General features: G+C 44.6%; 1 protein-coding gene across 1 annotated transcript; it reads left to right on the top strand.

Moving 5' to 3' along the window:
• On the top strand, positions 1–26,128 carry dmgdh (dimethylglycine dehydrogenase). The gene is made up of 17 exons (XM_046370437.1): positions 1–516; positions 1,088–1,256; positions 2,243–2,341; positions 4,322–4,486; positions 5,091–5,295; positions 15,518–15,612; positions 15,748–15,901; positions 16,005–16,203; positions 16,393–16,562; positions 17,695–17,848; positions 20,109–20,274; positions 21,272–21,402; positions 23,243–23,460; positions 23,535–23,692; positions 23,755–23,814; positions 24,042–24,176; positions 24,538–26,128. The coding sequence occupies exons 1-17, from the start codon at positions 395–397 to the stop codon at positions 24,742–24,744; spliced, it is 2,607 nt and encodes an 868-aa protein (XP_046226393.1). The 5' UTR covers positions 1–394; the 3' UTR covers positions 24,745–26,128.
• The last annotated feature ends 939 nt before the right edge of the window (positions 26,129–27,067 follow it).

Below are 27,067 nucleotides of genomic sequence, written 5' to 3'. Positions count from 1 at the left end.
TTGGGAAGAGGCAGGAACCAGGCTCTGAGGAGTGGCCAGTCCCGTGGAGTGCCGGGTGGAGATTATACGAGTACATGGCGATTAAGGCCAGATCGATCTTCAACCAAGATAGTCATTAAGGCCAGATCCTAGAGCTCAAATTTCTCCGAACTGAAGATCACTGATGTCACGATTTTCCCACACTGAGCTCGTTTTTATCTGAGTTCCCAGTTGTTTTGAACGCACCAAGTTTCACTGTGCCTAAATTGACTGGCGCTCTGCGCGAACGAGGGCGTGTTCAGCCAACAAAATAGTGCTTTGGTATAGAAGGCCTGCAGTAAATTGCGGTGGGAAATTAGGCAGAGGTGGTTCTGGTGTGCTTTGTGTTTTAATATATATTTTAATTAGTTAAACCATGTCTAGGCTTTTTAACGCAATTAATACTCACCTCCGGAGAGATTTTGCCGCATATCGCGCTATTGTCTGTATTCCACTGCGTACAATAAACTACACTTCGCAGAAACATGTGGGAAATGGGTAAGCCCCCTCGTGCACTTTTCGCCTTGTAGTAAACAACTTATGTTACCCTTTCAGCTTTCTTGTATCCTACAGTAAGTTTACAGATTTCACGTTTGGGACAGTTGGAGAGACCACAGAGGTGTCCGGTAGGCTTTAAGGGGCTTTTTGATAGCGTAATGTTATTATGGGTCTGCCCACAACCCAACCGTTTTAATTCAATTTGCATAATGCACATGACTTCCCTGCTGAACAGACCATGATGTTATTCTGACGCGCTAATGTTCTCTGTGTTTATAATGTGACATACAACATAGCCTATATCTACAATTGACGTTAATGTGCCAGGTTGTCTGAGTGATCTCATGGCAGCATGTGTTGCATTTCCTTCCAGGGGTGTATGTCAGGTCAGAACTGGTCAGGGTTGATTTTCTTCACAATAATCTCTTCTGCTTCATAGACGTCACATAACTACTCTACACATCTTTACCTGTATTAAAATAGATTCAAATGCATTCAAATCAATTAATACATGTTTTCACATACATGTATTATTACATCACCCCTCTTTACCCCCTCTTCCCCCTCTCAGGGACAGCACTATGGTCCTGGGGAAGAGGTGGAAGGACGCGGCTGAGACGGTGATCATCGGAGGGGGCTGTGTTGGAGTCAGTCTGGCCTATCACCTGGCCAAGGCTGGACAGAAGGATGTGGTCCTGCTGGAGAAGTCTGAACTGACCGCTGGATCCACCTGGCACGCTGTAGGTCAACAAAAGCTAAAACAGATCTAGGATCAGCTTACCTGTCCCAAAACCTTATCTTAACCGTATGAGGGAAGACAGAACTGTCTGGGAGCAACAGTTGGCTCAAGGGGCGCATGGATAGAGTCTTGTTTTGTTTGTCAGTCAGGGGGGCACACAAACGTATTGGGCGAGTTCGTTTTGCAAGACCCTGTGCCCCTTAAGTGAAATCTCCACCCACCTCCACCCGTCTTCTACTAATACATAAGTTAGCAAGGTATGGGAGTTTGTTCCCCAACATTTGAATAAATGAAGGAGTTATTACACACACCCACTGTTAGAAGGAACTGTCAGAGGAAAAGATAAAGGTCAGAGATATTCAACATGGAAATAATACATTGAGACCACACTGTAGATATTTACATTTTGTCATTGAGTCATCTTATCCAGAGTGACTTACAGTTAACGGGAAAAACCCGACCGAAGATACTACGGTACTACAAGATATCAGATAGTCCACTCAGCAGAGGGAGATTCCCAAGAAGTAGATGGAGGCATGTAAGAAGATCTAAGTTATGGTAGCTGTCAGACAGCTGCTGTCAAAGAACCAGGACTATGTGGGTCTGCCAAGGATCTGATGACCTAATACTGCTTCTCTATGACCCCCTTCCAACCAACCCTATCCCATATAGATTACTCTACATAGTAAATATGCTGCCCTTAATGTCAAGGGGCCAACTTTCCTAGTAGACTTATCAAACTTCTCATTCTATGTATCTATGTTAGGATCTTGTGAACTGCATGCCCTGGTTGTGTAGTGTAGTTCAGGTCAATGGAGATAACATGATGTTGTTGAAATATGTATTACTATTATTTGATAAGATGCACTTTCAAATCATTGCCTTGCAAACATGCAGGGTCAATACAGTAGATCAAGTGTTGTCAGTGTTTCCATGTACATGACCATGCCTCCTCTTCTAAGTGTCCATGTTTATGGTCTGTTCCAGGCCGGTTTGACCACGTACTACCACCCTGGTATCAACCTGAAGAAGGTCCATTACCACAGCATCAAGCTGTATGAGAGTCTGGAGGCCGAGACAGGACAGGTATACTATATGTCAACCACAGCACAACGGATTATATAATGTCTGTCTGTATGAGTGAATTTATGTACAGTGGGTATCAAAGTTTTCACCCCCCTTGGATTTTAAAAATGTTGTTACAAAGTGGAATTGAAATGAATATAATTGTTTTTTTTTTGTTGTTGTTGTCATTGATGACAAAGAATAGTCTGTATTGTGAAATTGGAAGAATATAAACGTAACTATGCCTTGATTAGACACGAATTCACTCCCCTGAGTCAATACATGTTAACTCCTTTTGTAGCAGTTACAGCTGTGATTCTTCTTGGGTCAGTCTCTAAGAGCTGTGATTCTTCTTGGGTCAGTCTCTAAGAGCTGTGATTCTTCTTGGGTCAGTCTCTAAGAGCTGTGATTCTTCTTGGGTCAGTCTCTAAGAGCTGTGATTCTTCTTGGATCAGTCTCTAAGAGCTGTGATTCTTCTTGGGTCAGTCTCTAAGAGCTGTGATTCTTCTTGGGTCAGTCTCTAAGAGCTGTGATTCTTCTTGGGTCAGTCTCTAAGAGCTGTGATTCTTTTTGGGTCAGTCTCTAAGAGCTGTGATTCTTCTTGGGTCAGTCTCTAAGAGCTGTGATTCTTCTTGGGTCAGTCTCTAAGAGCTGTGATTCTTCTTGGGTCAGTCTCTAAGAGCTGTGATTCTTCTTGGGTCAGTCTCTAAGAGCTGTGATTCTTCTTGGGTCAGTCTCTAAGAGCTGTGATTCTTCTTGGGTAAGTCTCTAAGAGCTGTGATTCTTCTTGGGTCAGTCTCTAAGAGCTGTGATTCTTCTTGGGTCAGTCTCTAAGAGCTGTGATTCTTCTTGGGTAAGTCTCTAAGAGCTGTGATTCTTCTTGGGTCAGTCTCTAAGAGCTGTGATTCTTCTTGGGTAAGTCTCTAAGAGCTTTGCACACCTGGATTGTGCAATATTTGCCCATTTAGTCTTTTAAAAATGATTCTAGATGTTGGCTAGATGGTAATTTTCAAGTCTTGGCATAGATTTTGTAGCAGATTTAAGTCATCTGTAGCTTGGCCAAGCAGGAACATTCACTGTCTTGTTGGTAAGCATCTCCAGTGTAAATTTGACCTTGTGTTGTAGGTTATTGTCCTGCTGAAAGGTGAATTCCTCTCCCAGTGTCTGGTTTAAAGCAGACTGAAGCAGATTTTCCTCTTGGATCTTGTCTGTGCTTAGCTCTGTCCCATTTATTTTTATTGTGAAACATTCTGTTTGCCAATGTCAACCATACCCATACCATGATGCAGCTGCCACCACCCTTGAAAACAAGGAGGCAGTAACTCAGTGTGTTTTGGACTTGCCCCAAACATAAGGCTTTGCATATTTTAATTTTCTTTCTACTTTTTAGGTCATTATTGTGGCGTAAATACAATGTTGATCCATCCTCAGTTTTTTTTCTTCAAGCCATTGAGCTGTTTTAAAATGAGCAATGTCCTCATGGTGACATCCCTGAGCAGTTTCATTCCCGTCCTGCAGCTCAGTTCAGAAGGATGACTGCATCTTTGATGTGTCTGGGGGGGTTTAATACATAATTCACAGCATAATTATTAACTTGAATATGCTTAAATATATATTAAATGTATATTTTGTTATTGTTACTAATCTACCAATCACTGCCCTTTTACTATGAGTCTTTTGAAAATCTCACAGGTCTTTGTAGTTGAATCTGTACTTGAAATTCAATACTTACCTTCGTGTGAAATAGCAGGGATTGACATGCTACTTATTATGAGAATTGTTTTAGGCTTGTCTAAACAAATGGGGTGCAATAACTATTTTAGTTATTACATTTTTATTAATTTAATGAAGTTATTTGTGTAGCTCAATGACAACAAATCACAATAAAATTAATTTGTATATCACTTTGTCACACAACAAAATGTGGGGGAAAAGGGGGGTGACTACTTATGATACCCACTATGTATGCATGTTTCACACATTTTATCCATGTGTCTATAGGCGGTGGGTTTCCACCAGCCAGGCAGTATCCGTATTGCCTCCACCCCAGTCAGAGTGGATGAGCTGAAGTACCAGATGGCAAGAGCCCACTGGCACCCCACGCCTCAGTGGCTCATCACCCCTGAGAAGATCAAGGAGCTCTTCCCCCTGCTCAACATGGACAAGGTCTGGACCTGAACCAAAAATATATCTATCTGTCAGAGGAGGCTAATGAGGGGAGGACAGCTGATAATAATGGATGGAATGGAGTTAATGGAATGGTACCAAACACATGGAAAACCAGGTGTTTGATACCATTCCATTTATTCCGTTCCAGCCATTACTATGAACCTGTCCTCTCCATTTAAAGTGCCACCAGCCACCACTGATCTATAACCATGGCTCTATATCTATTGTTCTGGTCTGGACCGTGGGGAATGCATTCTCATGCGCCATAGACATGTAGCCTGGGTCCCAGATATGTTTGCACTCTCTTGCCAACTCCATTGGTCATTGGTATGACAATGCCCATAGGAGTTGGCAAGACGGCACAAACAGATCTGGGACCAGGCTAATAGACATCATTGTGATCTCAGTTTCATGTCATGACCTAAGAGCCTAGTGGATATACTCTAATGATTTAAAGAGGCTTTATACAACTTTTCTCTCTGCGGGGGCTCTTGAGGGAAACAACATTTCCATAATGTATCTTTAAAGTTGTCATTGACCAAGAACGTTTGTTTGATCCAGTAGACAACGACATGACAGTAATAATATCCACCTCCCCCAGGTGCTAGCGGGTCTATATAACCCAGGAGATGGCCATATTGACCCCTACTCCCTAACCATGGCTCTGGCTGCAGGGGCCCGTATGTATGGAGCCCAGATCTACAACCCAGCCCTGGTCTCTGGCCTCACACCCACCAGTGATGGGAAGTGGGATGTCCAGACCCCACACGGGACCATCAGAGCTAACCGCATAGTCAACGCCACAGGTCAGTGGTTGAATATTTGTCAGTGGCAAAATATCTGTCTCTATGTAAACCCCAATGGAGGCTAGAGGAGAGCAGAATATGTCGACAGGCTCATTGTAATGGCTGGAATGGAATGGGTCATCACCGGTACATACAATTGCATGCAGGAATACATGCACAACATGTACTTCTTGCTGCATACATGGAGAATAGAAACAAGAACCTTTGGCAAACTGGGAGGCTTAGCTTCCTGCTAGAACTTGGTCTGCCAGAGAGCCAGATGAGCGTTGATGTAGTTGGGTCCAGGCTCTAATGTTATTGTACAGAGTGTTTGTGCTGCAAATCATGATTGATTGGCCCTTGCACAAGTTTGTATGTCCAAACTAACATTAGTGACCATATTACAGAACATGCATTGACTGTTGACTTCTAGATAAATTGTATCAATACATTGCATCATGCACTGTAGTATCTTGTAGATATATCAGCATGTAGAGGTCATTTAGGGCTATATATGAGTTTCTAATGTTTAAAACTGACTCAAGCAGTTTGTCCATTCGGCAACACAGTCCTGTTATTCACAGCTTTTGGGTCAGATTGAAATCTCACTGGCAAACATTGAGAAACTATGATTAGAGCCGGCCAAAAGGCTTGAACAACAACTTCAGTTGAAGATTTCTCTAAACGAGTTGGTGTGAGTCAGATTGTCTGTATAACACAGACCAGTCTGGGTGGGTGAGCTGGGGAAGTTAACACCTCTAGCTCCTCTTTAGGTTGTCAGAAACTAAACCCACAGACCTGGTTTACCAGTTTGGGTTGGTTAAAATGCAGGACCCCATGTCTCTCAAGTCAATCAAACCAGTCTCTCCTCTCTCCTGCCCCTGAACAAAGCTGTTAACCCACTTCCTAGGCCGTCATTGAAAATAAGAATTTGTTCTTAACTGACTTGCCTAGTTAAATAAAGGTAAAATCAAATAAAAATAAAATGAACTCATTTTCAGTTCAGCCACTGGTTATTTGTATTTTTTTTACTGCTTGTAGACAGACAAAAGAGATGACCGTAGTAAAAGTAGAATTGGGTATAGTCTACAGTAAAGAGCACACTCGGCACAGACAAATTAGATCTTAGGACCCCAGTCCTGAGGACAAAGAAGTTGATGAAACTAAATACTTTAGGGGTGAGTTCAGTTGTAGTTCTTGTTTGATTTGGCCCAGTGCTGAGCCTCTTTCAGTCTTTCTGACTCTTGTCTGAACTGCTCTTATTCCAAGGCTGCTATCTTAGGGACATTTGACCCTATACACGACATTCTGAGTTCAGGAGAAACTGGGTCACATGGTTTGAACTGGGTCATACCAGTTCTGGGAGGATTTAGTTGGCAAGGTTTTGTCTCCACTATCATACCTCCTTGCATAACTGATTAATTTTGCAGCTGCCTGAAGTTTGCTCTCTCCCTCCTTTATGGGTCGCTGGAGGAGGAGGAGAGGGGCACGTTGTAGGTTTACTTTGCTTTGGTGTAGCTTTGCTAAACCCATTACTATTATGGCCCTTGGCCCTCCGTTCCCTCATCAGTTTAACCAAACAGGCCAACAGGTTTTAGCCAATCACAGAGCAGCAGCTGAAGGACGCCTCTTCAGCAGGCGTTTTAACACTTTGCTGACAGATTTTTTTTAAATGTTGAAGAACAAACATTTTCTGATTCCTTAGTGATGCTTGGGTTTCCATGTGCTTTTTCTCTGCAAACTTGGTTTTCTTTAAGTTCGTGAATTTGCAGTTTGGGTCCACTCATTTGACAACCTTGTGTTAACATCACCTATGTACAACAGTCAAACCATTGCTGACTGGGCTTTCCGAGTGGCGCAGCGGTCTAAGGCACTGCAGATCTGGGTTCAATCCCGGGCTGTGTCGCGGGTGGTTTCCGGGTTAAGCAAGCAGTGTGTCAAGAAGCAGTGCGGCTTGGCAGAGTCGTGTTTCGGAGGACGCATGGCTCTCGACCTTCGCCTCTCCCGAGTCCGTACTGGAATTGCAGTGATGAGACAAGACTGTAACTACCAATTGGGGAGAAAAAGGGGTAGAAATAGTTTTATTACAAAAAATACAAAAAAATCATCATCTTTGAATAACAGTCAGCTATCTTAGAATTTGACTCATGTTTTGTCAACTCAACTTGATTTCCTCAGTTGGTGTAATGTAACAAGCTGTAACTACATTTAAGTAATTTAGAAGACACTCTAATCCAGAGCTATTATGGTAAAGTGCCTCACCTAGTCTGCTTGGGGATTCAACCCAGCAACATTTCAGTTACTGGCCCAACTCTCTTAACCCCTAGCCTACCTGCTGCCTGTTACTACCAAAATGTTGTCTAGTGCTGAACACGTAGTTGATTCACAGCAGCTACAACATTGTCCAGTCAGGCAAAAAAACGGATATGTATTGTTTTGGTACACAGGATGAATTAGGCTATAATATTAATATAATGTATAATATATGCCATTCAGCAGACGCTTTTAACCAAATGCCATTTACAGTCATGCGTGCATACATTTTGCGTACGGGTAATCCCAGGTATCGAACATACTATCCTGGTGCTGCAAACACCATGCTCTACCAACTGAGCTACAGAGGATAACGAGTGCTTGGTAGATATAACACTTCCTATAGGGGATCTGCAGATATACTGCCCATCGATGTGTGTTATTGCATAAGTCACGGCTGGTGAGAGACTTACAGCCTTGTCATATACATTACACTTTGCATACAATCAACACGGAGAGAGAAATGTATAGCTGCACATAAAGCTGCTGGGGCCAAATGAAAGCCACTTTGTCAGGGGTACAATGGAAACGTCCCATAGCGCAGCTGAGGGATTTAATCTAAAACCTCGTCGTTGAAGCTGCTGTTTGAAACCCCACTGGACACTAGATTTATAGTGTTTGACTAATGCGGTAATGACTTGTCTCCTTATGGTCCAGTAAAATAGAACAGTGCACGTACAGCACACACAGGCCTGGTAGGGGGAGTTTGTGGTGATTGTGTCAGTTGCTGTGTTTGCACTTTGCAGACACGAACACATACACAACCTGCAGTTTGAGAGTCTTATGTGTCCAGTTTTGGTTTTGTGGGCTACTTTTTTTTATCAGAACATCCTTGGTTGTACTCATAAACAGTAGCTACTACACCCATTAAACTCACTCCTTTACTTTGGAGCTAAATCTCTCAACTTCATTATTCTACTTTGGAATACGCCCACTGATTTGTGGTTGAGTTTTGGACATTTTGTGAGCTTTGTTCATATTTGTGGGAATAACCCTGGGAGGAGGAGGATAATCTTTTGTGAAGAGCACTTCCGGAAGCCTCCCACTCTATACATATCATTGGGAAGTTTATATCTTTCATTACAATACAACTCTCTAACCCTCAGGTCAAACTACTCCTTTAGTGTGTGTGTGTGTGTGTGTGTGTGTGTGTGTGTGTGTGTGTGTGTGTGTGTGTGTGTGTGTGTGTGTGTGTGTGTGTGTGTGTGTGTGTGTGTGTGTGTGTGTGTGTGTGTGGGGTAGGGTATGTGATTTATGCTTGCTGGCGCTACGGTGTGCAGAAATAACTCCATGTGAAAGCAGATCCTGAAGTACCGCTGTAGCATTCCCCACAAACAGTCTCTCATTTGCTCCCTCCCTCTACTCCCACACTAATTCCATTCCATCCCTCCCACCTTCTAAAATAAAATAAAACATTTAATCAGTTTATTGGTTGCGTACACATATTTGCAGGTGCAGTGAAATGCTTATGTTTCTGCAGTAGCTCCAACAGTGCAGTAGAATGTCTCACAAATACAATACACAAATAACACACAAATGATAGTCCCACACTCACCCTATTCCTTCTCTCCTTCCACTGTCTCAAACTCGCCCCTTTCCTCCCCCTTGTTTCACTCCAACATTCACCCATTCCATGTCTACCTCCCCTTCTCCAACCCTACCTTCATACTGCTACACCCCATCACTGTTTGGCACCTTGACCAAAGAGAACCCCCAGAGTAAGGTAAAGGGTTGTGGTTCTTGGAAAGTCACTTCCCCTGAAGGATCGGTTTCAAAAGTTGGCCCTGTGACCTGCTAAAGGTGCACAGGACACTGAGACCCCCAGTGAAAGGACAGTGTCTCAATGAGAGAGAGAAACCTTGTTTATCTCTGGCCTTCAGAAACGATTTAGGTTATTACTGGTGCTCATAAATATAAGCGAGGGAGGGAAATTAACTAGTTAGTTAGAGGTATGGAGGTGGTTGTACTCTGGACATGGCTGAGCCTGTGTCAGACAGCCCCACTTCCAATGAGTCCATTCATTAGAGGTTATTCCTGGGAGGGTCTGTGAATGGCCCTGTGTGTGTCCTCCTACAGGGAGCTTGTAAACATGTGCTGTCTACTCTGACTCCTTCGGAAGCTCTGCCCTGGCCCAACTAGCTGTATTCTACAGAATTGGTGCAAGGCAACCTTTAAAAGTAGAGTACGTACGTCCCTCTGTGCTGGAAAATGTAAACAACGCTGATGTTCAAATCAGCCAAACTGCCCAATTTGAGAGCGAGAAAGCAGAATCTAAAATGAGCGATTATATCAGACCCTACATGTAGTTTAAGTATTTATGTACAGTGCATTCCAGAAGTATTCAGACCCCTTGACTTTTTCCACATTTTGTTACGTTACAGCCTTATTCTAAATGGGTGTAAAAAAAAAAATATATATATATATATATATAAAATCATCATCAACCTACACACACTACCCCTTTTTTATACATTTGCAAACATTTCTAAAAAGCTGTTTTTGCTTTGTCATTATGGGGTAGTGTGTGTAGATTGAGGGGGGGGGTTGAATCCATTTTAGAATAAGGCTGTAACATAACTAAATGTGGTAAATCAAAGGGTATGAATTATTTTTGAATGTACTGTATTTGAGCCAGTGTCTGGTGTGGAACAGTTGCAACTCAGCAGATAACCCCAGTTGTTGACTTCTGCCGTTCCCCGTCACAACTAGTTCCTGCAGGCCATTACCAGTCTGATCTGTGGGGACAAACAGCTGTGGTGGCTGCAGGAGCCATGGTGTGTGTCTGTGTGTATAGAGAGAGAGAGAGCGCAGTTGACACACGTCGGACTTTCGCCCCAAAAATCATTGTTTGTCTGGCTAGGGACCAGTAGCAATAGGTTGCACCTCCGTCACTCAGTCGCAGTATGACATTATTATGAAAGTTCTCTAGCCGCCCTTTATCGGCAGCAACATAGTGGTTGGTGCCCTTGGTAAAGTTGTGATAAGCACAGTCATTCTGGACGAATGCTAACTACTGTTTAGTCTAAATTAAACTATAGTGCCTGGAAATACAATGACTTAGCTGAAGTATTAAAATATTTAGTAGGGAACAACTTTTCCAGCATTATCATATCATCAAATTGACTTTAGACAGATTGCAATGTTATTAGCTAGCAAAGTTTGTGACCTCCCCTCAGTTTTAGCTAGCTAAAGTCAATCCCGTGACATCAAAATGACATGCTTTTCCTTTCTTCCTCTTTTGATTTGTCATTGTAATGCACTTTTTGATAAACTCTTTATCAACACTCATTGACAATGCATTTGAGTAGAATGCTGTTGGGAATCAGTCCAAAACTAACATTCAAAACAAGATTGTGACTAAACATGCAACCCATGAATACTGGTTAGTAGTCAGTTTGCTGTAACAGAGGTTATGCCATAAATCATTTTATGTTTAAAGTTTTATGGGTGTCTCTTATTAAAACTATTTGGTGTAGTGTATGGATATATATAAAGTTGTACAATACTGTAATGGAACAATTGTCCAGACTGAGGCTTGAGTTTACGAATTGACGGTTTATTAACCCAACTTTACACAGGCTACTGTTTGGCCGTAGCCCACGCCAAATAAATGAAAGATAACCCACAAGCCAACCGTGACCTTCTCTTGTGAAGGCCAGACATAAGAGCGAGAACAAAGGCTAAACCTGGTCTTCACTTCCAATGCTCCATCCCCCTGCCCAACCCCCCTCCACGCCACCCCGCCAACCGCCAGGATGCCCGGCATCAGAACATTCCAGGCATTCCCGTGATTGGCAGGTTGATTGGCATGTCGGACCCCGCAAACACTGGGTACTGGTAAGTACAACACAGCCCCCTACTAGCCTAACACACAGCTGTCTGTGCGGGACGCTACACAGCCCCCCCCCCCACCAAAGTCCCTCGTCCCCGTGGGAACAAACAAAGTCTCTGAAGCGACTCGGAGGTCTCCTTTGCTTGCGTGGCCGTGATGGTCGCAGAGTGTCCCTCTGGAACCCAGGGGATGAAGGCAGGGATATGGGGGACAAGGAAGTGGGAACGGGTAATACAGTCCATGGCTCTGGGGAACCACGCAGTGACACGGGGGGGAGACAGGGGGAGTGGGCTGTCTGGAGCCTTGTCTGCGGCACCTGGTGGTGGGTGCCTGGAGAATGTCATTGCCAGAGAGGGGAATTGTGGGGGTCCCTGGGGTTTGGGGAGAAGAGGCCCCTCTGTATGGGGCTAACCTGTCCTGGTGCAGTGTCACCTTTCTCCCCCTGGGAGGAAGCTGCACCCGCTAAACAACCTCCCCGACCCTCTCCAGGACGCTGCAGGGTCCCACCCAGTGACTTTCCAACTTAGGGCATATGCCTTTTTTCCTTAGGGGGCTGTAGACCCAGACCAGCTCCCCAGCAACAAAGTGCCTTCCCCGGGTGTGCACGTCATAGTTCCTCTTCTGACTCACACCTGCATGCACCAGCTGCTCTCTGGCAAAGGTGTGGGCTGTCTCCAGGCAGTCCTGGAGTCTCCGGGCATACTCCGGCCCCAGGAGAACATGAGGGCTATCCAGGGGCCGACCAAACACCATCTCCGCAGGGGTGCGGATCTCTCTCCCCAGCATGAGGAGGGCAGGCGTGCAGGAGGTGGAGTCTTGGACAGCGGAGCGCCATGCCATGAGGACCATAGGCAGGTGCTTGTCCCAGTCACGCTGGTGTTTGGAAGAAGGCCATCACTTTGAGGATGGAGAGGAGTAGTGCGGGTCTTGTGCATACCCAGCCTCTCACACATAGTGGCGAACACACAGGACTCAAAGTTTCTGCCTTGGTCGCTGTGGATGGACTCTGCAGCTCCAACATCCCCGCTGTCAGGGTGTCGACGATGGTCTCTGCTTCCTGGTCAGGCAGAGCATAGGCCTCAGGCCATTTTGTGAAATAGTCCATGGCCGTGAGCACCCAGCTGTTTCCACTGTCTGTGGTGGGAAATGGCCCAACTACATCCACTCCCACCCTCTCCATGGGAGCCCCCACTGGGAACTTTTGGAGCTGAGCATGAGAGTGGCCTGGGGGGCCCTTTCTCGCTGTGCAGTTGTCACAGCGGCGACAAAAGTCCTCCACATCCCTCTTGTGCTGCCCCTAGTAAAAGCCCTGACTGAGACGGCGCAGTGATCTTGTGACCCCAAAGTGTACTGTCCCCACCCCCTCATGAGTACTCTGGAGCACAGCCTCCCGCAATGCTTTTGGGACCACCACCTGCCACCTCTCCTCTCCCGTAGCCGACTCCTTCCATGCGCGCTGTAGCACGCCATCAGCCAGCCTCAGTCTCTCAAACTTTGACCACAACCCTTTGGTCGCGAATGAGAGCTCTGTCACCTCTTCCCATGGTGGCCTCACCTGCGCTTCTACCCACTGTAGCACTGGCTGTAGGTCTGTGTCCCGTCCCTGTTGCTTCCCCCATTCAGCCATATTGACAGTCTGCAGCTCACAGCAGACAGGCCCGCTTGCCCGACACACTGTGGCACAGACCCCCTCCTCTGCATTCAGCTCGCTCTCCCATTCCTCTCTTCGCTCACAGTGGCGGCAGCCGTCTGCAGTACAGGGCCGACGGGACATGGCGTCGGCGTTGGAGTGGCGTGCCCCTGCCCTGTGCACCACTGTGAAGTCATACGGATGAAGCTCCTCCAACCAGAGAGCCACCTGTCCCTCTGGCTCTCTGAAAGACATGAGCCACTGGAGAGCAGAGTGGTCAGTCTTTACAGTAAAGGGCAGGCCACCCATGTAGTACTTGAAGTGTTTGACGGAGGCCACCTCAGCCAAGAGCTCCCGTCGGGTGACACAGTAGCGGCGCTCATGTTTGTCAAATGTTTTGCTGAAGTACACCACCACTCTCTCCCCCTCTGGCCCCACCTGGGCCAGCACCCCACCCATGCCCACATTGCTCACGTCTGTGTCCAGGATAAAGGGCAAGGTGAGATCAGGGGGGCGAGCACGGGGGCCTCGATCAGTGCACATTTGAGGGTGTTGAACGCCTCCTCACACTCCACTGTCTAAGTGAAAGCCTTGTCCTTCGGCAGCAGGCGGTTCAGGGGAGCAGCGACGCTTGAGAAGCCCCGTACAAACCTTGTGTAGTACGAGGCCAGGTCCAGGAAGCTCTTCAGCTGACGCTGGTCGGTGGGGGTGGGCCAGTCTGACAACCCCCACCTTGTCCTCCATGGTGCTGATCCCGTCCTTCCCCACTCGGTGGCCCAAGAAGGACACCTCTCTCCTCATGAAGTGGCACTTCTCGGGGTGGAGCTTCAGACCTGAAGCAGCCACCCGCTCCAGCACACGCCGTAGCGCCACCAGGGCTGACTGGAAGGAGCTGCCATGTGCCAGGATGTCATCGAGGTATAACAGTTCAAACTGAGCATGAAAAGCTTCCCAATCCGCCTTACCGGAATACTTCAGGGTCTTAACAAATACAGACGCAGCCGGGAACTGGGCGCCGCCATGTTTGTTTACATACTGAGCCCCAGATTCCTCGGCGACGTCACCCCTTCGGTCCGCCCACCAGAATCAGCGCGAAGCACAGTCGACGGGGCACTCATGCCCGCTTCAGCCGCCATCACTCTAACGTCCTCCCTCAAGCAGCCTCAGGGCTCCGACGCCCTGGCGATCTCCTCAGCCAGATCCTCCGACGTCCATGCACACGCATCTTCTTGGCCATAATCGTCCCTTACCCCCACCTTCACTTTCGGATTCCCTCGAAGCATTTTCAACCCCGTTCTCACATACGGTAGCTAGCCACAGAAGTCAGCTACCTAGCTGGCTAACTTTTATCAATGTTTTTACTTCTGACACCAATGTAATGACCTGACTAGATCATAAAGGAACAATTGTCCAGACAGAGGATTGAGTTTACGAATTGACGGTTTTAAACTTACTCTTGAAAGTTATAATAGTAGAATGCATAAGGTGCAATTTCGAAATTGGGTAGTGCATCATCAGTTCCTCTTGTCATGTTAGAAATATCTCTATGGTATGCAGTGACTAACTTGTCAGAACTGTCCAGATCAACTAGCCCATGTCAGCTAATGTTTTTCTAAAACAAATTGCCCAAAGATATTGTTGTAATTTAGTTTTCACTCAAATATCACACGAATACACATTAGACATTGCAAAACGTATAGAACGTTTGCTTTAAAACTGCAACATTTTCTTTGCACCCAATGACAATGTTTACAATTGCAGGAAATAAGCAAAGTTAAGAAGTTTGGGAACCCCTGTCCTAAGATGTGGAGCCCTTCAAATTTGGAATTAGAATAAAGATAAAACATTTGGAGTAATTTAATAGGATCTCTATGTTGGAGCCATATTCAGACGGCTAACTCTGTTAGTGTAATATAGCAGGTCTCAATCTGAAATGGCATCCTATTCTCCATATAGTGCATTACTTTTGGCCAGTGACCCATGGTTCTTGCCTAAACTAGTGGACTACACAGGGTACAATTTTGAATACAGCCCATATCTGAGTGGCATAGAGTACACCATAGTACTTTTGTAAGTCATGCTCTCACTCTTCTTAGCTGCCAGCTTATACATTCTGTACATGGGATTCTAATATGCTCAAGACATCCCTTTGTGACACACGCATGCCTCCATTTATGTCACTATCTTTTTACAATCCTCTGTGGGACCCAGTTGGCTTTACAGTGTTTTGGTCTCAAGAAGTGAAGGCTGGTTGGTAGAGGGCAGAGAGTGTAAGTGTGTGTGAGACTATTCCTAACCTTGTTTTGCTTTCCTTATGGTGGAGATTGGAGCGGTTCAGGGATGGCTGTTTACATGTTGGTGGTGTCTTTCTCCCTACTGTCTGTGTTAACTGCTTCCTGGTCTCATCAAAACTCATCAATTTCCTGTGTAGACCATGAACTCATTACTAATCTTTGATTGGTCAAAAGGTTTCTGGGCCCGGGAAGTTGGCCAGCAGATTGGCTTTGACCACCCCACTATCCCTGTCCATCACCAGTATGTTGTCACGGCAACGGTGCCTGAGGTACTAATTGAATCACAGCTTAATGTCTTACTGTCTTAACTATCCTTCATTGTGCATATTTTACAGTAAATGTGTTGTGATGTTTAACAGCGTTTGATTTGATGTTTAATAAAGTTTGTGTTTTGCTGTGTCTAGGTAAAGGCACTAAAGGCAGAGCTGCCAGTGATCAGGGACCTGGAGGGTTCCTACTACCTTAGACAGGAGAGAGATGGACTGCTGTTTGGACCCTATGAGAAAGAGGAGAAGATGGTGCTGCAGGACTCCTGGGTTAGAGATGGAGTACCACCAGGTCTGTCTGCTGATCTCTCTATCGCTCTCTCACCCTCTCTCTTGCCCTCGCTCTCTATGCCTTAACCTCAGTTGTACTCTCTGTGTGTGTGTGTGTTGAACAGGTTTTGGTAAGGAGTTGTTTGAGTCAGACCTGGACCGTATCATGCACCACGTAGAGATGGCCATGGAGATGGTGCCTGTACTGAAGAATGCTGACATCATCAACATTGTATCTGGACCAATCACCTACACCCCTGACCTCCTTCCTATGGTCGGACCGCACCAGGGAGCACGTAACTACTGGACCGCTATCGGCTTCGGGTAAACGGGAGTGTTTGTGTGTGTGATGGGTTCGGGTGGATGCTGAAGTCAATATGACTGGATTGTGTAGTGTGAAAGTTCTAAGCATCTTCCCTATTGTGGGAACTATAAAAGCCTTGTTATGTTTGATTGACAGGGAGTAGGAGGTTGTAGCTTAAAGACATACCTCGGGGTCTGTTTGTGTCCCAGGTATGGAGTGATCCACGCCGGTGGCATTGGGAAGTTCCTCAGTGATTGGATCGTGACAGGGGAACCCCCCTATGACCTCATTGAGTGTGACCCCAACCGGTATGGAAAATGGACCACTGTACCCTACTTGTGTGCCAAAGCCAGAGAGTCCTATGGATTCAACAACATGGGTGAGTAGTCACTACCAATGTTCCCTCAAATGTTTTTCATCACTGAGCAAATTTTCAGGTCTGCTATGCACAAACTTGAAAGTTGTGAAAATCCTGTGCAACTTTGTGTGTTTATTGTAAACACTGAGGCTGTACCCGCTTTAAGTTGTATCAATAGCCACTTTAAACAATGCCACTTAATATCATGTTTACATACCCTACATTACTCATCTCATATGTATATATTGTACTCGATACCATCTACTGCCTCTCGCCTACGCCGTTCTGTACCATCACTCATTCATATCTTTATGTACATATTCTTTATCCCTTTACACGTGTGTGTATAAGGTAGCAGTTGTGGAATTGTTAGGTTAGATTACTCGTTGGTTACTACAGCATTGTCGGAACTAGAAGCACAAGCATTTCGCTACACTCGCATTAACATCTGCTAACCATGTGTATGTGACAAATAACATTTTATTTGATTTGAAGTTAAGTGGTCAAGTAGGCTACTATGGCTATTTAATCATAATGTAGGCCTACGAGAGTGGTCTACAATCAAAAGCAATGGAGAAAATGCATCCCATAATATTTTAACATGGACATAGCTGTTCTATCATTCAGTCTACAGTAGCAGTTAATGTAGGCCTAGATTCCATTAGACTTTTGAAAAAAACATGCAGGTCTTGACATTAACCTGTTTATCCACTTGTCCTTCAGACAAGGTGACTGGCCATGTTAGAGTGGTGTTTGATGCAAGAAACCACTTTACAAAATAAAATGCATCATTATTCCTCCACCATTATTACAGAGAATCAGACAAATGATGCTACATTCTACCTACTTAGCTTATGCAAACCCGTCTCAAAATACAACACAGCCCCTTTAAGACAAAAAAGCTCTTTACCTGACTCACTTTTCAAAGATTTTGAGCTCTTGTAGGAAACATACACTTGCCCATTGCTGCCTGCAAATGATCCATAACTGAGCTAGTAAAGGATATGAACAGATGTACACACGTCACTACCTGTAGCTCTCGCTTTGATCACAAAACAAGCGCATCTACTCACGACCGCTCATGCTGTCAAAACTCTTCTCTCTCTCTTTATCCCCCCCCTTCTGCTCTCCCTCTCCTTCCCCCCTCTCTCAGTGGGCTACCCTAAAGAGGAGCGTTTTGCTGGCCGTCCGACCAACAGGACGAGTGGTGTGTATGAGCTGCTAAAGGGAAAAGCTTCCATGGGGTTCCACGCCGGCTGGGAACAGCCTCACTGGTTCTATAAGCCTGGAGACAATGCCGGTTACAAGTAAGATACCAAACCAGTCAATCAATCAGTACAAATATGACAATACACTGAGCGTTAACCCAATGAGTCCCACCATAACGCCGGCATGAATTAGGACTTCAAACCCCTTTTGAGCTACAGAGTCATACCATTGGATTTGTCTATTTTGTCTGCATCTGCAGATACCAACCATTAGTCTGTGTGATTGACTGGGGTTGAGTTGTTTGTGAGACAAGGGTGGATGCCGAAGGGGCCAGGGCCGGGTCTTATTACAAAAACATCTGTGGAGTCGGAATAGTTTAAGATACAAACTATTAAAAGTTATCTATGAGACTCTCACGAACACACGTGTAACATGCTTTGCTCTGACGCTCACAAGGTCCATCACATTACATAGAAGATCATAGTATTATAGACACCGTGTCCTGGGATTTCCTATCTCACATAGTTGCTGTCACAAACTCAACTCCACGTAATTGTCACTGACTAGTAGGACATTCATTTCCCACAGAGCAAACAATTTCTGTACTTACATTCATATAAATTCATTTTGTATATGGTATATGCTTTGATGGACTTAAAAGAAGAAACAAAAATTGGGCACATGACAGCAGTGTGGTTTCGTCCTGGTGCAGCCGAGAGTGTGTTAGAATGTTCAAGGACTTTGTGTTCTTTTTTGGGGGGGATGGAAGGGGGGAGGGTTAGGATAGGCTGGACAGCTCCCAGTGGAGGAGTGGAGACCACCCCCTGTAAAAATATCAGCCAGCCCCAATGGGTCTTAGAGGTGAGTTCACCGACTGTAACATGGCATTATGTAACAGTTACTCGAGCCAGCACAATAGAAACATTTAGAGAACATCAAAACACATTTATTTACAGGTAATGCCGTGGGAAATAAATCCTGTGTAGCTACTGTTCAATACCCTTATAGACTGATAATATTAGTCTGACTTCATCCTCATCAGGTGTTGGTCTGAAACCACTTTTGTTTTAAGAGCTGGAGGTGTTTTGGAGATCAAACTTAGGGTTAGGTTCCAGTTGGCCCGTTTAAACGCCGGTTTAAGATTGTTGGCCAACTCAAACCCAGGGTTAGCTTCCACTTGGCCACCCACCAGTGATTGACTAGGCTATTTATTGACTCAGAGAATTTAGCACCACCTGTGGGATTTCTTTATGAAATTATGCCCATGGTATATGAAAATAGTTTTCCATATGTAAAACTATACAACCTACTGTATAAGGACTCAGTGACGCAACGGTATTTAAGTACTGGCAGTGAATAGTCTCCTTCCTAACACCTTGTCTTTGTATGACTTATTTTATAACAAAGTGTTAAGTCTGGCAACCAACTCTGCCCAATAAATACACTAAATATACATACGTATGGGGACACCTCTTCAACTTAGTGGATTGGGTTATTTCAGCCACACCTGTTGCTGACAGGTGTATAAAATCAAGCACACAGCCATGCAATCTCCATAGCCAAATGGCCTTACTGAAAAGCTCAGTGACTTTCAATTTGGCACCGTCATAGGATGCCACCTTTGCAACAAATCAGTTTGTATAATTTCTGCTCTTCTAGATCTGCTCCGGTCAACTGTAAGTGCTTTTGTTGTGAACTGGAAACGTCTAGGAGTAAAATTTTGTAGGCCACACAAGCTCACAGAACGGGCCCTCTGTGTGCAGAAGCGCATAGCGTGGTAAAATTCTGTCCTCATTTGTTAGAGCGTTGAGCCAGTAACCAAAAGGTTGCTAGATCGAATCCCTAAGCTGACAAGGTACAAATCTGTCGTTCTGCCCCTGAACAAGGCAGTTAACCCACTGTTCCTAGGTCGTTATTGTAAATAAGAATTTGTCCTTAACTGACTTGCCTAGTTAAATAAAGGTTAATTTAAAAAATGACAGCTTTGCACAGTCTATGGCTTGGGTGGCTGGAGACTTTGTCAATTTTTGGGCCTTCCTCTGAGACTGCCTGATATAGTCCCGAATGGCAGGGAGCTCGGCCCCAGTGATGTACTGGGTTGTCCGCACCATCCTCTGTAGCACTTTGCAGTCGAGGGCGGGGCATTTGCTGTACCATGCGGTGATGCAGCCAGTCAAGATGCTCTTGGTGGTGCAGCTCTAACTTTTTGAGGATCCAAATCTTTTCAACCTATTTAAAGGAAAGAGGCACTGCCATGCCCTCTTCACAACTGTGCAGGTCTGTCTCAGCCAATACTTTGACATTACATTTTAAATTAACCAAGTAACTAACCCACAAGTGTCTGTCTTTACTCCCCAGGCCCAGTTTCAGGCGTACCAACTGGTTCGGGCCGGTGGGGAGGGAGTGTAAGCTGGTGATGGAGAAGGTTGGGGTCGTTGACCTGACACCCTTCGGCAAGTTCATGGTTAAAGGGAAAGATTCTCATAAACTGCTGGACAGACTGTTTGCCAACACTATGCCCAAGGTAAGGTTAACACTACACACAACTACTCACTGTGTTATTACTCACTGCATTACAACTATTCTATACACAACTCACTGTATTACAACTATTCTGTACACAACTCACTGTATTACAACTATTCTGTACACAACTCACTGTATTACAACTATTCTGTACACAACTCACTGTATTACAACTATTCTGTACACAACTCACTGTATTACAACTATTCTGTACACAACTCACTGTATTACAACTATTCTGTACACAACTCACTGTATTACAACTATTCTATACACAACTCACTGTATTACAACTATTCTGTACACAACTCACTGTATTACAACTATTCTGTACACAACTCACTGTATTACAACTATTCTGTACACAACTCACTGTATTACAACTATTCTGTACACAACTCACTGTATTACAACTATTCTGTACACAACTCACTGTATTACAACTATTCTGTACACAACTCACTGTATTACAACTATTCTGTACACAACTCACTGTATTACAACTATTCTGTACACAACTCACTGTATTACAACTATTCTATACACAACTCACTGTATTACAACTATTCTGTACACAACTCACTGTATTACAACTATTCTGTACACAACTCACTGTATTACAACTATTCTGTACACAACTCACTGTATTACAACTATTCTGTACACAACTCACTGTATTACAACTATTCTGTACACAACTCACGGTATTACAACTATTCTATACACAACTCACTCTATTACAACTATTCTATACACAACTCACTGTGCTTTTATGTCACATCTTACTGTATCTCACCAACGCTAGGCCCAAAACGAGAGGGACTAAATGTATCATTGCATCGCACCAGGCAAAACTCACTGACTCTCATAGACAGTTCATTGCACCACTGTATAAGTCCCTATATAACTCACTATTGCCAACAGGTGGCAGTGATATGTTTGCTGCTCAGGCAGAGGTTTAGGTTATATTTATGTTTCACTCTCTCCTCTGTCAGGTGGGCCTGACTAACATCAGCCACATGTTGACCCCCACTGGGAGAGTCTACGCTGAGGTCACCATTACCCAGCTCACACCTGGAGAGTTCCTCCTCATCACAGGATCTGGATCAGAGCTGCATGACCTCAGGTAACACAGGCAGACAGACTCTAAGCATCCCAGGCCAGCTAACAAGGTGTAGAGTCTAGCCGTCCCATATAAAAGGATTCAGTAATCCATTATATAACATTATTCTATCCCACTTAGAAACACTGGTAGTTACAGCAGCTGCTACTTTAACGGCCCCTCTCTTTGCCCCAATAGGCAAACAGCACATTAAAAACAAATGAATCTCCATTCTAACTATTCATTCAGCTCTCTGTCTCTCATACACCCTGAGACAAATCAAATGTATTTATATAGCCCTTCGTACATCAGCTGATATCTCAAAGTGCTGTACAGAAACCCAGCCTAAAACCCCAAACGGCAAGCAATGCAGGTGTAGAAGCACGGTGGCTAGGAAAAACTCCCTAGAAAGACCTAAACCTAGGAAGAAACCTAGAGAGGAACCAGGCTATGTGGGGTGGCCCGTCCTCTTCTGGCTGTGCCGGGTGGAGATTATAACAGAACATGGCCAAGATGGTCAAATGTTCATAAATCACCAGCACGGTCAAATAATAATAATAATCACAGGCAGAACAGTTGAAACTGGAGCAGCAGCATGGCCAGGTGGACTGGGGACAGCAAGGAGTCATCATGTCAGGTAGTCCTGAGGCATGATCCTAGGGCTCTTGGCTAGGTCGCAGTTGTAAATGAGAACTTGTTCTCAACTAGCCTACCTGGTTAAATAAAGTTGAAATAAAAAATAAAAAAGGTCCTCAGAGAGAGCAAGAAAGAGAAAGAGAGAATTAGAGAGAGCATACTTAAATTCACACAGGACACTGGATAGGACAGGAGAAGTACTCCAGATATAACAAACTTACCCTAGCCCCCTAACACATAAACTACTGCAGCATAAATACTGGAGGCTGAGACAGGAGGGGTCAGGAGACACTGTGGCCCCATCTGATGACACCCCCAGACAGGGCCAAACAGGAAGGATATAACCCCACCCACTTTGCCAAAGCACAGCCTCCACACCACTAGAGGGATATTTTCAACCACCAACTTACCATCCTGAGACAAGGCTGAGTATAGCCCACAAAGATCTCCGCCACGGCACAACCCAAGGGGGGGCGCCAACCCAGACAGGAAGATCACATCAGTGACTCAACCCACTCAAGTGACGCACCCCTCCTAGGGAGAGTATGAAAGAGCTCTAGTAAGCCAGTGACTCAGCCCCTGTAATAGGGTTAGAGGCAGAGAATCCCAGTGGAAAGAGGGGAACCGGCCAGGCAGAGACAGCAAGGGCGGTTCGTTGCTCCAGAGCCTTTTCATTCACCTTCACACTCCTGGACCAGACTACACTCAATCATATGACCCACTGAAGAGATTAGTCTTCAGTAAAGACTTAAAGGTTGAGACCGAGTTTGCGTCTCTCACATGGGTAGGCAGACCATTCCATAAAAATTGAGCTCTATAGGAGAAAGCCCTGCCTTCAACTGTTTGCTTAGAAATTCTAGGGACAATTAGGAGGCCTGCGTCTTGTGACCGTAGCGTACGTGTAGGTATGTAGGGCAGGACCAAATCAGAGAGATGGGTAGGAGCAAGCCCATGTAATGCTTTGTAGGTTAGCAGTAAAACCTTGAAATCAGGCCTTGCCTTATACAACACAGTCTGCTGGTGTTGTATATCACCCCCTAGTGGTGACCTCCAAGGGCCATGTGGGTGCAGGGTTTTGCTCCAGCCCTGCACTAATATACATGATTCAACTGATCAAAGTTCATATTGAAGACTTTTATTAGTTGAATCAACATTGTGCCAGTGTTTCTTTCCTTTTGAGTTCCTTGAAGTTGTAAATATAACCCCATGGATCCCTCCCTAACCCCAGGTGGATGGAGAAGGAGGTAGCAGAGGGGGCGTATGATGTAGATATTTCCAACGTGACAGAGGACATTGGGGTGTTGGGTGTGGCTGGACCAAAGGCTAGAGATGTTCTACAGAAACTCACTCAGGAGGACATGAGCGATGCAAGCTTTAAGTTCCTCCACTGCAAACCCATTCAACTGGGTGGCATCAACCTCAGAGCTATCAGGATCTCCTACACAGGTGTGTTTGTGGGCTTAAACATTTTTAAGAGTATGTGAGTGCATGTACAGCTCAACTAACGGACTGTGGTTCAGGTGAGTTGGGCTGGGAGCTGTACATTCCTCACAAGGACATGGCAGCTGTGTACCAGGCTATCATGGCAGCAGGAGAGGACGAGGGCATCGACAACTTTGGTACCTACGCCATGTCATCACTACGACTGGAGAAAGGCTTCAGAGGCTGGGGTGCAGAGGTACGTACACACATCTTTTTAAGTTGTTTGTGGCTGTTGGACTGATGTTTTTGTCTCATCAGATGAACTGTGACACCAACCCCCTGGAAGCTGGTCTGGACTACTTCATCAAACTCAACAAGGTAGACATTGTTACTAGCTACTGCTGTTTCACCAGTCAACCACTGTGTTCAAATATTGGTGTCATATTCAAACGTGTAGCTTATTTTTAGATGTTATGAAATTGTGGCCTACTACGTCTACTTAACATTTTCTCCTACACTCCTGTATTCCTTTTGGGGTTATTTATTCTACTTCTAAATAAAGCACACATACCAACACTCCCAAATCTCTCCCTGTCTGTCTCCAGCATGCTGACTTCATCGGTAAGGCAGCGCTGCAGGAGATAAAAGCTAAAGGTCTGAAGAGGAAGCTGTCATACATCACCATGGAAACAGATGATGTTGACCCCGAGGGCAATGAGACTATCTGGCTCAATGGCAAGGTGAGCTGTGTGTGTGTGTGTGTGTGTGTGTGTACATTGTTTTCCTACCTTATCAAGACCACATTGTCCTGACAAGTCACCAGAATGTTCTGACAAGGTAAGACACAATTTCACTGTTAGTCTACACTTGTTGTTTACAAAGCATTTGACAAATAAAATTTATTTGATTTTGTAGTAGTAACAGAGTTCTGTGTTTTTGTTAAATTAATTTGTTCAAATGCTATTTTAGGCTTAAGGGTTTGGGGTTAAGGTGTGTGTGTGTGTGTGTGTGTGTGGGGGGGTGTATAGAGGCAACACAACATTAGAAGCTTACACTTCCACCCACCGTTTGCATTGCTGCAACCTTCTCTATCTCTCCTAGGTGGTTGGTAACACTACATCTGGGGCCTACAGCTACACCACCCAGCAGAGCCTGGCGTTTGCCTACCTGCCAGTGGAGCTGTGTTCTGTAGGGCAGAAGGTGGAAGTGGAGATGTTGGGGAGGAAGTACCCTGCCATGGTGGTCCAGGAGCCACTGGTCCTCACAGAACCAACCAGGACCCGGCTGCAGAAGAAGAGCAAGGCATAGACACTGGGGACAGGCAGAGAACCAGCTTAGAACTAGGGTACCAGACCTGGGTTGAAAATAGGATGTTTTCTTTCAAATATTTACAGTATGCTCCTGGTGCTAATTTCAACCCAGGTTCGACCAAGGTCCGCAAACGGTAGAGCTGACACCAACCAAGCAACTACACTGTGAAGTGAACTATGCTGGCTGACAAAGTTACTTATGAAAAAGACTGAAATGTGATGAATGGTACTCAAATGACACCCTATTTCCTATTTTGTGCACTGTTTGTAGTGTACTATATAGGGTATCATTTGAGACAGACTGACTGTGAAGTAAAATAAAAAATACTTTCCTGTTTGGTCATCTGGTGAGGAAGAATCAGCTAGAGCAACCTAGAATGTGCATATAAGAGCTTAACTCTAGGTTCCAATGTGGACCTATGTACATATTGGAACGTAGACCTAGACTTGTATTCGGACCAGTATTCATAGTATTACAGGTCCAATGAAGCCATTTTTATCTTGATATCAAATAATTTATCGGTAACAATTAAGTACCCAACTGTGATGGGTTTAAAAATTGTTTAAAAAAAATCACCCCTAGGAAAAAGAAAGGAAAAAAGGTGCAATTTCTCAAGCAAGAATTTTGTTAGGACTGTATGGGAGTGGTCTTATACTAACTGTTATTGGCAGAGAGGTTTGGAACTCTTTCTTATTGGTCTATTAACTCATTTACTGCCTGGTGATTTCAACAGGCAGGCCAAAACTCCATCCCACCAAAAGAGGCTGAAATTTCAGGTCGTCTTTTCAAACAGCTCTTACACTAAAAGGGCGTTATCATGTTCACAGTTTTGTTCTAACCTTGTAGTGTGGAAATGTATGTAAAATACTGAGCCTTTAAAGTCATGATACCTTTGGCTTAAGTCTTGAATCCATCCAACCCTTAGAATGTGGTCATTAAGTACCTATACCGTAGCTGCTTAGCAACAGAGCCAATCATTACTCTTAGGTGGCATTTTAATGTCTCAGTATTGCAGTGTTATCTGTTTGAATGGCTTTTTAAATTCCAGGTATTAAGGGTTATTATGGGGTTGAAAAGCAGAGTCTTGGTAGAAGTGTCATTGTAGCTACACTATCACAAGAAGAATGGGCCAAATAGATGCTGCTTTACTTCCTACTGTAGTCTCTACATTATGTGGAATAGGCAATTAACTATGATAATGCTTTGCACAAACTTTAGTCTTGAAAGCAGGGCGGGCATAATTGCAGATAATAATCAATTATGCACAAGGCAGGACAAGCTAAGAACTGTTTTTTTAGAGCACAATGTCTTTATCTTTTCAGTTATTTTGTCATTGTCTGTACATTTAAACATTGGTTAATTAAATTCAATGCCAAGCTTGGTCCTGTGTTGTGTGTTTTTGTAACGATTCTAGGTATTTCAAACACTATAATTAATCCAGCTCGCTGAATGGCGCAACATCAATCATATTTGAACTTTGAGTATGACAAGTGTCACTCCACTGTACCACTACACAACAACACAATATCCAGGAGCAACCAACCAATAGAAGATTCACAAGAATGGAATGAATGTATTGCATCATACAATTATTTTTTATTTCTTTATTTTTTATATTTTACCTTTATTTAACCAGGCAAGTTAGTTAAGAACACATTCTTATTTTCAATGTCAGCCTGGGAACAGTGGGTTAACTGCCTGTTCAGGGGCAGAACGACAGATTCGTACCTTGTCAGCTCGGGGGTTTGAACTCACAACCTTCCGGTTACTAGTCCAACGCTCTAACCACTAGGCTACCCTGCCGCAAAAATAAGGTCAGTTGTAATGAACGAGTTTTTCTTGATCAGAACCCTGGTATGGGTAACACAACACAGAACTCTGTTACTACTACATAAATACATTTTTGTAAACGCTTTGTAAACGACAGGTGTAGACTAACAGTGAAATGCTTACTTTTCCAACAATTCAGTTAGATAAAAAAAAAATGGAAATAGTGACGAGGAATAAATTGACAGTGAATAACAATAACAAGTAAAAATAACATGGCTACAGGGAGTACCAGTACTGAGTCACTGCAGGGTATGAGGTAGCTACACGACTGTCTTGGTGTGCTTGGACTATGTTAGTTTGTTGGTGATGGTTTGTTGGTGACCATGTTAGTGTGTTGGTGACAAAGGAACTTGAAGCTCTCAACGTGCTCCACTATAGCCCCGTCGATGAGAATGGGGGCGTGCTCGGTCCTCCTTTTCCTGTAGTCCACAATCATCTCATTTGTCTTGATCACGTTGAGGGAGAGGTTGTTGTCCTGGCACCAAACGGC

Source organism: Oncorhynchus gorbuscha, linkage group LG11 (assembly GCF_021184085.1).
Source record: "Oncorhynchus gorbuscha isolate QuinsamMale2020 ecotype Even-year linkage group LG11, OgorEven_v1.0, whole genome shotgun sequence".
NCBI lineage: Eukaryota > Metazoa > Chordata > Actinopteri > Salmoniformes > Salmonidae > Oncorhynchus > Oncorhynchus gorbuscha.
The sequence above is the reverse complement of the archived record's forward strand: the minus strand, read 5'-3'. Positions and strand labels throughout refer to the sequence as shown.

Bases quoted from the DNA above. Each gene is read 5' to 3' on its own strand.
- dmgdh (XM_046370437.1), top strand. From the start codon at position 395: ATGTCTAGGCTTTTTAACGCAATTAATACTCACCTCCGGAGAGATTTT. The intron at 16,563-17,694 runs GTGAGTAGTCAC...CCCCTCTCTCAG, and splicing joins CTATGGATTCAACAACATGG to TGGGCTACCCTAAAGAGGAG. The intron at 20,275-21,271 runs GTAAGGTTAACA...CTCCTCTGTCAG, and splicing joins TTGCCAACACTATGCCCAAG to GTGGGCCTGACTAACATCAG.